General features: G+C 35.9%; 1 protein-coding gene and 1 long non-coding RNA gene across 2 annotated transcripts in view; one reads left to right on the top strand and one right to left on the bottom strand.

Annotated features, from left to right (window-relative positions):
- LOC111480050 overlaps nucleotides 1-14,463 on the bottom strand; it is a 15,937-nt gene extending 1,474 nt beyond the window's left edge. Inside the window, exon 1 of the long non-coding RNA XR_002717740.1 lies at nucleotides 14,453-14,463. This is a non-coding gene — a long non-coding RNA (uncharacterized LOC111480050). The remainder of the gene's footprint in view (nucleotides 1-14,452) is intronic.
- On the top strand, nucleotides 7,593-11,279 carry LOC111479932 (amino acid transporter AVT6A-like). The gene is made up of 7 exons (XM_023124846.1): nucleotides 7,593-8,009; nucleotides 8,087-8,228; nucleotides 8,306-8,799; nucleotides 8,993-9,145; nucleotides 9,486-9,689; nucleotides 10,228-10,693; nucleotides 10,777-11,279. The coding sequence occupies exons 3-7, from the start codon at nucleotides 8,373-8,375 to the stop codon at nucleotides 10,913-10,915; spliced, it is 1,389 nt and encodes a 462-aa protein (XP_022980614.1). The 5' UTR covers nucleotides 7,593-8,009; nucleotides 8,087-8,228; nucleotides 8,306-8,372; the 3' UTR covers nucleotides 10,916-11,279.
- Nucleotides 14,464-14,672: the final 209 nt, after the last annotated feature.

Below are 14,672 nucleotides of genomic sequence, written 5' to 3' on the forward strand. Positions count from 1 at the left end.
CAAAAAAAAAAAAAAAAAAAGGCAACATGGCCAGCCCTTAAACATTATTAGTACTATATAATATGCTTTGTATCGAACACTTTAAGTATGAGTTTTGGTTAGACAAAGTAACTTCCCTCAAGCAATGAATATTAAGGAAGATGGCACAATGGACCATCTTGAGGGAGGAAGAGTCTGCATCTAGTCTAGTCTTTTATGGAGGCATAAAGTTGTAATTTACCTTAAGAGGATATAAAAGGGTTGTTTGAATATTTCTAGTTTGACCTATTCCGACTCACACAAATATAACTTTTGCTTATAGTGTTGCGATAAGAGTTTTCAAAAGTTAAAACAATTCGCAAGTCAAAGCCCTAGTATGAAGATGTGCTAGATGATGTATTAAGGTTAATAACATTGTTGTTATGAAAAAATTACTAACTAAAATTGCAAGGATCGAGCTGACTCGATGATTCTAAAATGACGGGTAAATTTTTCACGAAATAAAACAATTAAAATTTAAAACATAATTTATATTATAACCAAATAGTCTAAGCACATTAGTAATTTAAAGCACGATAATATTGATATAAAAAATAAGAAATGGACACAACATTTTAAAACAAAAGGGTTGAGACGACAAGTGAAGGTTGTCTATGACACCTGCTCCAGAGTCCGCTCCCAACCTTGACCAGCTCCTTATTACCTGAAAATATGGAGAATAAGGAATGAGTAAAAAGATTCAATAAGTAGCCTACTTGTAGACTCTTAGTCGTGTCCTTGATATACTAAGGTACCACACTCTTTCTTGTCTTGTTCTTGTTCTTGATCTTGTTGTAAGTATTTAGGCCCTCTAGTTCTTGTTTTTGACTGGGGGTTCTTATTGTGATCTATCCGGAGGGCCTTGGTACTATGGTTCTTGGTTCTTTGTTATTGTCCTTAGAGCTTGGATCTTGATCCATGTTCTTGTTCTTGATATTTCTCTTGTTCTTGGTACTTTCTAGGTTCTTGTTCTAATCTTGTTTCGTTCTCCCAGACACTCCCCCTAGGATTTATGGTACTAGACATACACTTGAAAACCTATACCCAAAGCTTCATGCGTTCCAAGCGACGTAGTTTAATCAGCATCTTAGGGCTTGCCCTTCGATATGGTATGAAAACCTATGCCCAAGGCTTCATGCGTTTCAAGTGGCATAGTGTGAAAAACCTACGTCTAAGGCTTCTTATGTTCCAAGAGATTTAATATAATTCTACATCTTAGGACTTGTCTTGTGATACAATCTGAATACCTACGCTTAAGGCTCATGCGTTCCAAGCAGCGTAATCTAAGTCATGAGCATGTTGTACCATGGAAGGTCTTAGGAGGTTCTTGATTCTTAGCTAAGGTAACTTACTCTCTTCTTGTTCCATCATAGCCCTAGACTACTCCCCATTATAGACCATATAGGTCACATGGTCGATGCATACATGACCATGATGCCCTGCTGGGTACCCATAATATGATGCAGGGCATCTCATTTAGGTAAGGGAAATGAGGTCAAACATGATATCCTCCAAAGGAAACATGGTGCAGGGCATCCCACCTAAAAGAGGAAAACCTAGGCCTCATAAAGCACCGCTTGGTGGGAGGTCATGGGTCACTTTGGATGCGATTAGAGTATTACCTAGTATTCTTGAATTTCTGAGTTAAGGACCTTGGTCCCTAGTTCTTAAGTGGTACTTAGCATTCTTCTTAGTTTGGTAGTTGTAGAGCTTGTGTGGTATTGTTCTTGGTTGTCAATCTTGTAAGTTTCTAAGGTTCGTAATTCCTTGATGCATAAGTTGTAACATACATTCATGAGCATACAAACCCATCTTAGCATGAGTTATTCTAGAAGGTCATAGATTCCTAGTGAATTCTTTAGAGGGTTCTAGAATAGTCTTGATTCTTGAGGTGTTTCCCTTAGGTGTCTCTTGGATCCTAACTTGGTTTAGGTTACAAACTTGCTCCAATAAACTTGAAACCTCAAGAATATCTTTATGTCCTTCAGAATAGACCTTATAAGAAGTAGCAAATCAGTTGGAGCACGTATAGACCTTGAATTATCATGAGTAGTTCTAGGGGCATTTTGGTCATTTTACCCTTAATTCTTGGTTTTGCTAGTTAACATGTTCCAATGGCTTTCAAACTTCACCACATCATCAGACATCATAAACTAAGGTCAACTTCAGAGTTTCATAGTATTTGGAGGTGATCTAGGTCATGAACCGTAGGTAGATATTCTTATGGGCATTATGGTTATTGTGCACCGTTTCTTGGTTTACCTAGTTATCCTTATCCAATGACCACCAAATTTTGTATATAACCTCAAGATGCTATAATATGATCAGCATTAAAATTTCATAGGCAAAAAGTTCATCTAGTGGGTTAACGTTACTTAAATCTCGAGTAATTTGATCGGTTCAGGGCCTTAGCTCACGGTTCTTTTGGTTTTTCTTTCATATATCCTTAATGAATACTTGGTTTAAGGTTCATATGAAAATCCAAGCGATTAATACAAGTATTTCTTAAGAAAAGTCCAAGGTGGCTACTTATCTTGTTGTCGATGTTCGAGACTTCCGTTCTTGAGCTTTCGATACCCGAATTACTTCCAATTTTCTTCCACACATTTCTTATTGTATCTTGTTTCTAGAACCATAAAGTTTTTCATGAGAACCTGTGTGGAAGAGGGTTAAAATTGAGAAAAATTGGAGAAGGTCAACATATGGCTATCTTTAACTTTTATTGGTCAAAGTTTGACCTTTGACTTTGGATTTCATCTTCTTCCTTGGTAGTTGGAAAAATCCCTATTTTTTCTTATCATACCCCTCTGATTTTGCCTTTGTAAATCTCTATATAGACCTCTAATGGACTCGCTTTCTTCACGAAACCTTCCGATAAAGTTTCAAGGAAAAAGTAGAGAGCAAGTTCATACATTTTCGTGGTCTGTAGCTCAAGTTATAATCTTCCCAAGTTCGCCGGAAAACATGTTTTTTGTCGGAGTAAATCTAGAAATCTTTTGTTGGGCAGCCGATTCTAAAGCTTTTTAGGACCTGATTCATTCACGAAACTTGTTGGAAATCTCATATAAAATGGATGGGAGTTGGTACAGGGGAGAATGATTAACCATATCTCTCGGATTTCTAAATTTGAGGAAGATAAACCGATAATCTAAAAGCTTCGTCACTAGATTTATGCATTACAACATTATCCAGAACTTTCTATTTATAGATCAAACTAATCACGGTTTTTTATTGTTCTAGAACCGTTGGATGTGAAGGTACCATTAATTTCCTTACGGGGTCGGTTTTGGAAACAAATCTCGAGGCAGATTTTCTTTAATGTTAGTTTTGTAATTAAGTGGAACTTCAAGAGTATTTTGGTGATTTGCCACCTTCGAAATATTTTATTATTTTTTTTCCTTCTTTAGCATCTTTAAATTCCTTCTAGATAAAGAATTTAAAATCTAAATAGATCTTTGATAATTGGAAAAATGACCTTTTTGTTATTCTCACTCACTTTTTCTATTTCAATCTTTTTCCAATGGCCTCATATCCTTAAAATACTTCTTATAGTATAGAAATGACTTGCTTAAAACCTTTGTCCTTGCTTAATCCTCTTAATTTGTTTCCTTTGATCCTTTGAGTCTTACATGGACGACTTGTTCTCATTGGAGCTAATTCCCTTCCTTTTTGGGTGGTACAAGAATACTAAAATAACATGCAAAGTTTAGCACCCCACTTTCAAAGAATATGAGATTGTTTGTCTCATTCTAAGATTTAATTAACATAGTGATTGAATCTTAGATAGTCTAAGTCTTTCAGAATAGTAGGTCAAATGGAGAGTTGTTAAAGAACATGTTCAAACTACTGTTAGTGAATCTGAGGTACCACGAGGTTTAACAGTTTTTTGGAGAAATTGCATCGGGAAATTTCTCATAGGTTTACCTAAGATAGTAAAAAGTTGCACGGTCGAATGAGTAATGGAAGATGGTTCTATTGATGTAATAGCCTAAGTAAAATAATAAATAAATAAAATTAAAAAAAGATTAAGGGTTGTTTTTACGACCCTTCCCCAAACTTCTGATCCATTCCCCAATTATCTCACCTTAAGTAATCTCTTAGGTAGATAATATATCACAGTCCCTATAAAATTAAACAGAAACAACAAATGTCATATAAAATAAATGTAAATGGCTTTTCTACCATTTTTTTTAACCTCAGTGTTTTTTTGTTTTTTTTATTTTATTTTTAATTTTATGTTATTGAGAGTATTTGAGGGTAGTGTGGCTTTGTCTAATTTAAATTAATTTAAGATAAGATAGATTATTAATTAATGTCTTATAGCTGAGTTCGTCATGAGTCCATATAAGTTTACTTTGAGGGGTAGATTAAAACTAGCAACAAGGATTAATTAGTGACTCCGACTTAGGCCAGCCAAGTAAGTACCTTTACTATTGGATGCCCACGAACTTGGTTGGATGACTTATGTGCTGTATGAATGACACGTACCCTGTAGCCCCTATACGTGTCATATTTTTTATGATGTTATGTTATGTTATAATTATGCTATATTATGAAATTACGTTATGACATACACGTACCCTGTAACTCATACAGTTCTATATATCATGCCACATATATTATGTTAGCATGTTCCAACTATGCCTATGAGATATTGATAAGTCATCTTAAACCATAGAAGATATATCAAGTATACATATACATGTCTCATCATGAAAAAATGGAGGTACGATTTGTATCTTAAGTATGTACCATGATTTGAAACATAAACATTGAGATATTTTCTCGTTATGATTAGTATAGATGTGTACACCATGATATTATACACGCTATTTTTTCTTCGTGGCTTTTAGTAGCATGAGAATGTGCTAGATTATAGTCAGGCCCAATGAATAAGATAATTATTATACACCAACCTTACCAGAACTGAAAATAGAGCCGAAAAAAAGTATTATAAAAAAGAAACACAGTTAATAAAAATCAACCAAATTTTATAAATAAAGACAATAAGAAACAATCAATAACCATTAACATTAACTTTGACAAATAATTGATCCGACCAAATACTCCTTGTTTTTATATGAGAAAGAATATAGGTTGGTTATTGCATAATTATATAACTTTGGCTTTTTATGCAAAATTATTGCTATAATTGTGACATTTAAAGCATTGCCATATATATAATTACCTAAAATAAAGAAAAATTATTATTTAAAATATTAAGATATGACATTTTTCTTTCCTGTCAATTATTGCGGTCGTCGATGTGATTTTCTAATTCTTCATTTTTTTTTTCTTTTGAGAATAAAATTATTTTAATTATTTGGATAAGCAAAGATTACTGTTCCCTCTCAAGAAGAGATAAGCATAAGGTTTTGACCTTTAAACTTTTCATCCTTTATGATTTCCATGGCCTCTATATCGACAATGTCATCCATATATGGGTGTCTTACTTTTATATGAAAAACGTAGCACTTCGCTTGAATATTTAAAAATATTCGGTAAATAGTTTCACTGTTGGGGTCAATAAATGCAATCATGATAGAACGTATCTTTTCATAAAACTTTTCTTTGGTCTCTACTTTCCCGTCCCGACAAGGTTGGGTGCATAGCATTTCTTTATACATGACCCACACATGAACACACCAAGTCAACTCGTATACATAACTCTTGAGCCTAATTATGGGCTAGCGATTGCTCACACTACCAAAAGCCACAGAGGAAAAGAAGTACGTATAATATCATGGTGTACATGTCTATATTAACCATTACGAGAAAGTATTCGGATGCATGTCATGAGATATAAAATGCTTGAGGATCCATATTTTCAAATCATGATACATATCTCAAGTAAATCATACCTCTATTCTTTTCATGTCATACATGTCTATGAGACATGCATACCTATACTTGACATATTTTTCATGGCTAAGATATATGGTTTATCAATGTCTAATAGTCTGATAGGTATAGTGTGAACATGCTAACATAATATATGTGGCACAACATATGGAAGTACATGCATTGATATGAAATCAACCAAAAGGAAAGTATGAAATAGATTACTTTGATGATCAAGATCAAGAGTAAAGAAAACTTATTTCTAAACTCGTGATTCGAATCACTCCACAAGAGGTTTGATCACTACCACTTGAATGATTCTAGCATGCAAGTTCTAAACACAAGAATTTGCAAAAAAGATCTTAGCTTTCAACAAAGCTAAAATATAGAAATTCTATTCTTTTTAATTCCAAAATGTAATGTCTATGATCAAAGAAAATGAAGCTTTATGTAGCGTTTACAACCTTAACGTATATAACATAACAGGTAACTCCCAAATTAAATTTGAGAGTAAAGGAGGAATACCATAATCTCCTTGTTAAAATAGCTCCTTAATGGTAGAATATGGTAACAAATATTTAAATTATAATTAAATAGTGTCGGAATGAAATGTGCTTATTTATCCTCCATAAATTTAGCTGAGTTCATTAAATACAACTTAAAGTATTTAATGCATATTTTTTTTCTTGTTAAATGCAACTTAAAGTGCATTTAATGCATATCTTTCTTGAAGCTCAACTTTGAACATATAATGGAGGTGTCCAATGTCTTTTAGAATTTTCTTTGATGAATTCGCCATAGCTTGAATATAAGTGTACAAAGCTGAGCCATGCAGTGTTGGAAAAGGGCGAAGGTCGTGATCTGGGTTGGGTTGCTGATAGTTTGGGCGCAGGTAGATAGAAGTGGTGAGTCTGGGTCGAGAACGTACGTGGGCTAGACAACGGATAAGGTTTGTAGGGTGGGAGATGGATTGGGTTGAACACGCGTTTGAGGGGGTTGGCTGCGTGGTTGGGTAAGATGCATGTCGAACACTATTGTTAGGAGTCATATTCGAACTACATCCAAAACTATTTCCTTTACAGATTACTTCCCTTTTATTCTGTGTTTTCTCTCATTTTTTTTTTTTTTATGTTGTTTTTAGCCAAATTGTGGACATTTCTGATCCACTTTGGACCTTATTCTACGGGTGGATTTGTGACAAAAATTCCTTGTACACATAAATAGAAATTGATTTAAAGCAATGACTTCCCTTCCAGTAGAATTGAATCTCCGTAATGGAGGGCTAATCCTATGCTACGGAGACTGAGTTGAGAGATTTGGAAGAGAGTTGGAGATATTTAGGCTGGGGGAGACCGAAGAACTTGTTCTCTCTCTCTCTCTCTCTTTTTTTTTTGGTATTAAAATGATGAACACAAATTTGTTTATAACAATCGAAAATCATATATGATATCATAAATTAATGTAAGAGTTGATTAATTTGTTTAAATTGTGTTGTGAATAATGTTATTGATAGGATAAAATTATTTCATAAACATATGGTAAAATTCCTTTAGAATATTAAATAAAGAATAAAAATTTATCCAATTATTTTAGATTGTCCTAGAAAATCGGGAACAGTTTTATTATTATTTTTTCATTAACAATCAAGCGTGGATCATTTGCAATGGCAATTGGCAAGTGGGGCCTCGTTTTTTCTCATCGACAGGACGCTTGTGGTCGCCGATTTCCCCTTCTTAATTGCTTCCCCTTTTTCGTTTTTTGAAGGGGAAACCGATAGAATTCACAATCACAATCCTGTTTTCAAGACAAAACGGAGTAATTTTCCGAAGGCGGAGAGATTAGAAGATAATCCATCAACCACCCATATTCTCGTCTCTATCCTTTTTAGTCAATTCGTATTTTGTATGCGTACATATTGTACCGATACTCTTATGATATTTGCGTGTGTTCTTATCTCTCTTTTCTTCGCCATTGCCCCAGAGACGTGATTATTCCGCTTTTTTCTCCTAATTGCATTATTGACCATTCTGGTCTTGGCTGCAAGTGAATCCCATTCCGGATCTTCTTGTTTGGGAGTTGAGTTTCTTTGATTGGCTTGTCTGATAAAAGGGGTCTGCGTTAATCTCCTCTTTCCGATCTTAAGAACCCAGGTTTTGATCGTACTTATACTAGCTCTCGATTCATTTTCTTCGCTTCCTGTTTCTGATTCGATTTTATTTCATTTCAGAAGGGTTTGATTTTCCGGTTAATCCGATTGTTTTAAAATTTTTACAAGGAGCTGAGTATTTAGATTCTGGTGGTTTCTTTTAAAAGTAGCCATTGACTGCATACGATCCTTTACTGCGAAGTCTTGAAAGTTCATCTATCAGGTGGAGTTATGTTACTTTTGGAATCTCGACACCCTATGTCAGATTTATGCCAAATTCTTAGGTTGTTTTTCTTGCAGATTGTTTGAAAATTAGCTTTGGGAATCGTTTGGTGTTTTGCTTGAACATTTTGAGATAATTGGAAAGATGACCATTGACAATCTTGCACCAAGGGAGGAGAAGAGGTCGGGCAGGAAGAAATCTGTGGTGGATGAGAAATCTCCTTTGTTACCATGTAGACAAGATGAAGGAACTGGGATTAATGAATTCAGTGGAGCTTCCTTTAGTGGGGCAGTGTTCAATTTATCGACCACAATCATTGGTGCTGGGATCATGGCTTTGCCTGCAATGGTCAAAGAGTTGGGCCTATTTGTAGGGATTACTATGATCATCTTCATGGCATTCCTTACAGAGACTTCAGTAGAGCTTTTGCTCAGGTTTAGTCGGCCGAGGAAGTCGGCTTCTTATGGAGGTTTAATGGGAGATGCTTTTGGGAGATATGGTAAAATAATCCTGCAGATATGTGTTCTTGTCAACAACATTGGTGTTCTTACTGTCTACATGATCATTATAGGTGGGTTTCAATCACTTTATGAACTTGTCATCAAATCTATTTCTATGATTTTGTTTTAGCTATTGTCAATTGTGTGCTAGTTGTTTCAGGATATTTAATGTCTTTTATGTTGGCAACGAGTAACTTTCTTGGCTAGAAATAGTTGTATATGCAGTTTGATGAGATAAACAAGCTTGGTATGATTTTCTCCTAGGTGATGTGCTCTCTGGAACTACTGCGGACGGTGTTCACCATGCTGGTGTTCTTGAAGGATGGTGGGGTCGACATTGGTGGAATGAACGATTTTTCATACTTCTAGTTACAACACTTGGAATCTTTTCACCATTGGCATGCTTTAAGAGGATAGGTTAGTGCTTTAATTTTCATTTGGAACAATTACTGCAAACTTCTTCAGCATGTTCTGATTATGTTTTATGAATATTATTTTCGTTCCAAACAGCTTAAGATAGATGATAGTCTTGTTTTGTTTAATTTTGCATCTAAAAGGCAATTTTTTGATGGATTTCAACAACAGGACAAATGCTTTAAATGGTTAAAAGAACTTCCAAACACAAATGTTTATGTTTGGCAACTATTCTAAGCATTCTTTCCATGAAAAAGAATACCAATTTATGTTCCACTGAAAAGATAAGCTTGGATATTTATATAGGTATTATGGTGTTCTAATTGACCCTTGTTGGTTGCAGATTCATTGAGCTTCACATCTGCCTTATCAGTTGCACTGGCTGTGATATTTCTTATCATCACCATCGGAATTTCAGTTTACAAGTTGATAGATGGAAGCATTCAGATGCCCAGATTGTTCCCTGAGATTATTGATGTGTCATCATTCTTGAAGCTATTTACTGCTGTCCCGGTGGTCGTTACTGCCTATGTATGCCATTACAACGGTAACGCACGCTGTTCTCTTTTCCTTTTAGGCCTTCATTTCCAAGCTTAGCTTCTTGCATCCTTGTTCTGTTGGGAGGGTTGGAGAGAGTCTTATGCTATAGAGGCAATGTGCTGATATTCTTATTGGTTTGTAAAAAGTGATGTTCATTGAGTTTTACAAAAGATTGTTGGCGGCTAGCTTTTACATTATTTGATGACATCTTTTCATTTTCTAATTGTTCCATTACTCTTCAATAGGGGCCGGGCTTTCTCCAGCTGTTTCAATGGCCCCCACGAAGTTCTTTTGAATTTTGAATTGTTTTCAAGATCCTCGGTTTTTGATTATCTAATTAAATCACTCAATGAGAGTAGATTGTCTTTCCATTCATTTCAAACATGAATATTTCGATTCATTTGGCTCTCATGCTTAATTATTGCAATTATTTGTGAGAAATTCTCATATATGATAGGATCCGAATCAGTGTTAAACTAAGTTTCTGGTACATGTAGCAGTTTGGATGTTTGAGGAATCTTATATTATTGGCTTCTTGTCTGCAGTTCACAACATAAGCAACGAACTGGAGGATCCTTCACAGATAAAGCCAGTTGTACGAACTTCCATTGGTTTGTGCTGTTCTGTTTATGTTATGACTAGCATCTTCGGCTATCTCCTTTTCGGTGAAGGAACTCTGTCGGACGTACTTGCGAATTTTGATGCTGATCTTAACATTCCCTTTGGTTCTGTGTTTAATGATGCTGTCCGTGTTAGCTATGCAGCACACCTGATGCTTGTATTCCCAATCGTGTTTTACCCGTTGAGAGTTAACTTGGATGGCCTCCTCTTTCCATCCGCTCGACCATTGGTTCGAGACAACTTGAGATTTTCGCTGATCACAGTCTCGCTTGTTACTCTCATATTCTTGGCAGCAAATTTCATTCCCAGTATCTGGGATGTCTTCCAATTTACTGGTGCAACTGCGGCTGTGTGCATTGGATTCATATTCCCTGCTTCTGTTGCTTTGAGGTTAGCTAGTTACTTCTCTGGCTTGGACATTGGACTTGGTGTTGGCTTCCAAGTTATGATGTTGTTGGCGTTATTGTTTTCAGGGATTCGCACTGTATAGCGACGAAAAGGGACAAGGTGTTGGGCATCTTCATGATTGTGCTTGCAGTTTTCTCAAACATCATTGCCATATACAGCGATGCGTACGCTTTGTTCAAGAAGGACTCCTCGCCCCGAGACTGATCGATCGAGACGCGTGGGAGAAAGATTGCATCGCAGCATCTTCAGCCAAGGAACCTCAGTCCTTGCGAAGCCAGATTTTCAATCTGTTGATTTGGAAATTGAAGGTTTTGGGTAGGAGTTTGAGTTAAAAATAACGAGATGAATGTGCTGTTGTGTTGGATGTTATTTGGGTTGTTGTGTTAGTGTTTAGTGCATTGGGTACTCTTATCATTTTCATTGATTTGTGTATCGTAGTTCCTTCTCTTCTTATCTGTAATAAACATGGTGGAACTTTTGAAACCCATGCATGTTGCGCACGCACGTTTAAGCGGAGCTATTGTTTTTTGTCTCTGTGCAAAGGAGTGTGCTCCTATGCTTAACTTTTGTGAATCGATTTCTTAGTATTTAAGTTTTGAAATGTTTTTATTATTGCTGTTTTGTTGGAACTAGTGAGTAGTTATGTCTAAAGTTTGATTTTAATGTGAATCTATGTCTGAAGTTTCCTGCATTACGTTAGGCTTCTACACCCTTCCAAGTGTGTCTCGCCCCTAAGTAGTAGGAGACACCCTTAACTTTCTAGTCTTCTGAGTAATTCATATTCCCAAATGTTATCTCGGTTGCCTTGACCCATTCTTATGCCAAGTTGAATCGATTACATTCTTGTCAAAGGTTGGAGGATCATGCTTCTGAAAATTCCTAATAATTTTTTGTTCTCATGTCATGCCGACTTCGTCCCCCTTGGTTGGCCCTAATGACTAGTATTAACATTTTAAGAGTTTCGTGTGAGAACCTACTATATCTGAAGGTGGAGATATTATTTGCTCCTAGGCTTGAACTGGGGGGTGCATGTCCTTGCTCGAACCCTTGAACATGTGGTGCCTGTTCTGGAGTTGGATCTTGGGTAGGGTTAGACTCGGTCGGTTGGTTAAGCAATTACCATTCCATAGCGGATTATAAAGAAAGAAGATGGATTCCCCTCCCGAAGATCAGTCGGCTATCCTGTTTTCGTCCCGGGTTGACAAATGCAAATCAAATCCTTTGGTTACTTGTGAAAGGATAGCAGAATGAATCAAATCAGCTTAGCTTCACTTCCTCTCTTCAGTGTCAGTTGAAAGAACCAATGAGAGCTCACTGTAGAGCTGACGGATTGAAGAAGAACAGAAATACGGTACAGTACCCCTACCACTTCCTCGTCCATTACTTGTGATTCTAGGTGCCATGATATACTCATATAATAAATCAAATTACTCGGTATTCAACCCAAATCATTAGCCTTAATAGGTACATGTGCAACTAACAATGCATGGAAACTTTAAATCATAGGACGAGGTAAGTTCGTTACTTGCTACTTGCTACTTACCCACTTGCTTACCTTATAATAAAATGACAGGGAAGGAAGACGACTCAATCTAAGGGCCCTTCCTACCGCTGCACGCTCCAAACATTGACAGTGGTCTACACTCCATCTAAAAAAAAAATAAAAAATAATATGGGATAAATATAAAATACTCAATAAGCAATCTACTTGTATGCTCTTGTTGGATTTATTCCCATACACGAAAAACTTAGACTATATACTTGGAACTGTCTTAAAGTTTGTACTAACATTTGAAGATATGGGTTTCACATATGTCTATGTACTTCTTCAGTCTTCTAGAAAGTGAACTGAGTCATTGTAGCCAATGGAAGGGCCCTAGGGTAATACTCTGAACCTATAGAGCTCTAAGCGAAGGAATCTCCCTAGTGGTGTCGGACAACATTTACCTTTCCCTAAGATCAGTAAAATACCTTTCACTATGCCTTTCCAAGCTGGAACAATAGCTATCTGCTCGTGTACCCTCCTCGGATTAGAAGAGTAAACTACCTGTCTTGAGATCAGTAACTACATGTTACTTCGCCGTTTCAGGCTAGAACAGTAAACTACTTGTCACTATATCACTCAAGCTGGAATAGTAAAAAGTTCATGGCTCCCCACTAGGCACCACCAATAGTACTCAAATAGCAAACCTTATATGATTCCTGAAATCCCCTACCAGTGACAAGTAAATCATATGTAACAAGTATACCCTAACCCTTATTGGTCAGTTTAAGAATATAGGTTGTGCCCTATTTGTCACTACAAGGTACCTTGTCAACCCAAAGATGCTATAGAACTCATGACTAGGTTCTAGGACCAAAATACGCGAAATAGTAACTCCTAACCTATCTAAAACATAAATAACACTCTATGGCACATAATAATAATCCAATTCATAATTGGGCAATAACGGGTTATCCAAATCTTAAATCATACATAATAAACGTATAAAAACATACAACATGCTTGTTACGCTCATCTAAGTGATAATAAACCAAACTTAGCATACTGGAGAGCATAAGAGAGTTCACCATTCATGGGTGCAAAAGTTATATAACTATAAATAGAATTAAGTTGTAAGCCATTCACATCAAACTAGGTCACTAGGCTTTTAAACATGATATTCAATTACTAGCCTTTGATTTTAATCGACTCCTACAAGTATTTTTCAGAAAGTTGCTCTATATGGTTACTTACTGTAGTGTAGATTTCCTGAGCTTGTTTCCCGTCTTTTAGAATATTCTAAATTTGACTAAAACTTCTTTTCGGCTTAACATCCTATTCTAGCCTAAGTCTAAGAAAATAAATGCGACTACCCTATGCATGTGTCATGGTCTCGTGTTGCGATACCGTCATCAGTCATAGAGGGGATGTCTTGCCTTTACCTGAAATAGAAGTAGCACATGACTTGAGTATTTTAAGGAATACTCAGTAAGTTACCCTACTATTGCGGTTAAATGCAAACACTTTCATGAATGAGACCTATCATAATGGTCTATTTTCTTAAGGCGGCCATCATAACGGGCAATTGGGATGTGTACTTAATTTTTCTACACATGGTATACACGTGAAAGTATGGACCCACTAGTCGATTAGCACATCTCCTGGGCCACTTTTCTGGTTGGGTGAGCATTCTCTGGTAGCTATTGATGTGGACACCATTAGGAATAACGACCGTCACAACATCATTATGATAACATAATAATCGTTCTCCTTCCTCGTAGCGTACGCATTCGTACCATCATGAAGGAAGAGTATCCCCCAATGCATGAGCACACAATAATGCATGAGGTTTCAACATTTTTCCATTTTCATTATCATTTATTACAACTTTGCTAGCGGTTTTCCTTCATACTATATCATTTCTCATATGGTTTAGTATGTCATTTATTATATCTTGCATGCTTATGTCAGGATTGTATTTTATGCTAGTTCATCATTTACATGTCAATCATATCACTCATGTGACACATATATCATATCATAATATTTCTATGTTGTCAGACATAACAATCCACATCATGCGCATACATATCATATCGTAAATCATAACAGTCACATAGCATATCTTGGGCATGCCTTCAACATATCTTATCATAATTATGTCAATTCATCAAACCCATTGTACCATAACATATATCATATAATTCTCATATTATATTACAATATTTATAAATACATACATCGTTCCCATATCTTACCATTTCGTAAATACTTTATAGTCATGTCGTTCCATATACTTATCCTGGTCATATAGTTTCCTAAACTTATCCTAACCATATCGTTTCACTAGTCTATCATAATCATATCCTTTTTTTATACATAACCTAACCATATTGTTTTATCAATCTATCATAACCATATCGTTTTGTATACAAAGCCTTATTGTATCATTTTGTCAATCCACCATAATCATATCAT

This window comes from Cucurbita maxima, unplaced genomic scaffold (assembly GCF_002738345.1).
Source record: "Cucurbita maxima cultivar Rimu unplaced genomic scaffold, Cmax_1.0 Cma_Scf00005, whole genome shotgun sequence".
Classification (NCBI taxonomy): domain Eukaryota; kingdom Viridiplantae; phylum Streptophyta; class Magnoliopsida; order Cucurbitales; family Cucurbitaceae; genus Cucurbita; species Cucurbita maxima.

Excerpts from the sequence above, each read along its gene's own strand:
- LOC111479932 (XM_023124846.1), top strand. The coding sequence starts at position 8,373 with ATGACCATTGACAATCTTGCACCAAGGGAGGAGAAGAGGTCGGGCAGG. Across the intron at positions 9,146-9,485 it reads GGCATGCTTTAAGAGGATAG|ATTCATTGAGCTTCACATCT; the intron begins GTTAGTGCTTTA and ends TGTTGGTTGCAG. Across the intron at positions 9,690-10,227 it reads CTATGTATGCCATTACAACG|TTCACAACATAAGCAACGAA; the intron begins GTAACGCACGCT and ends TCTTGTCTGCAG.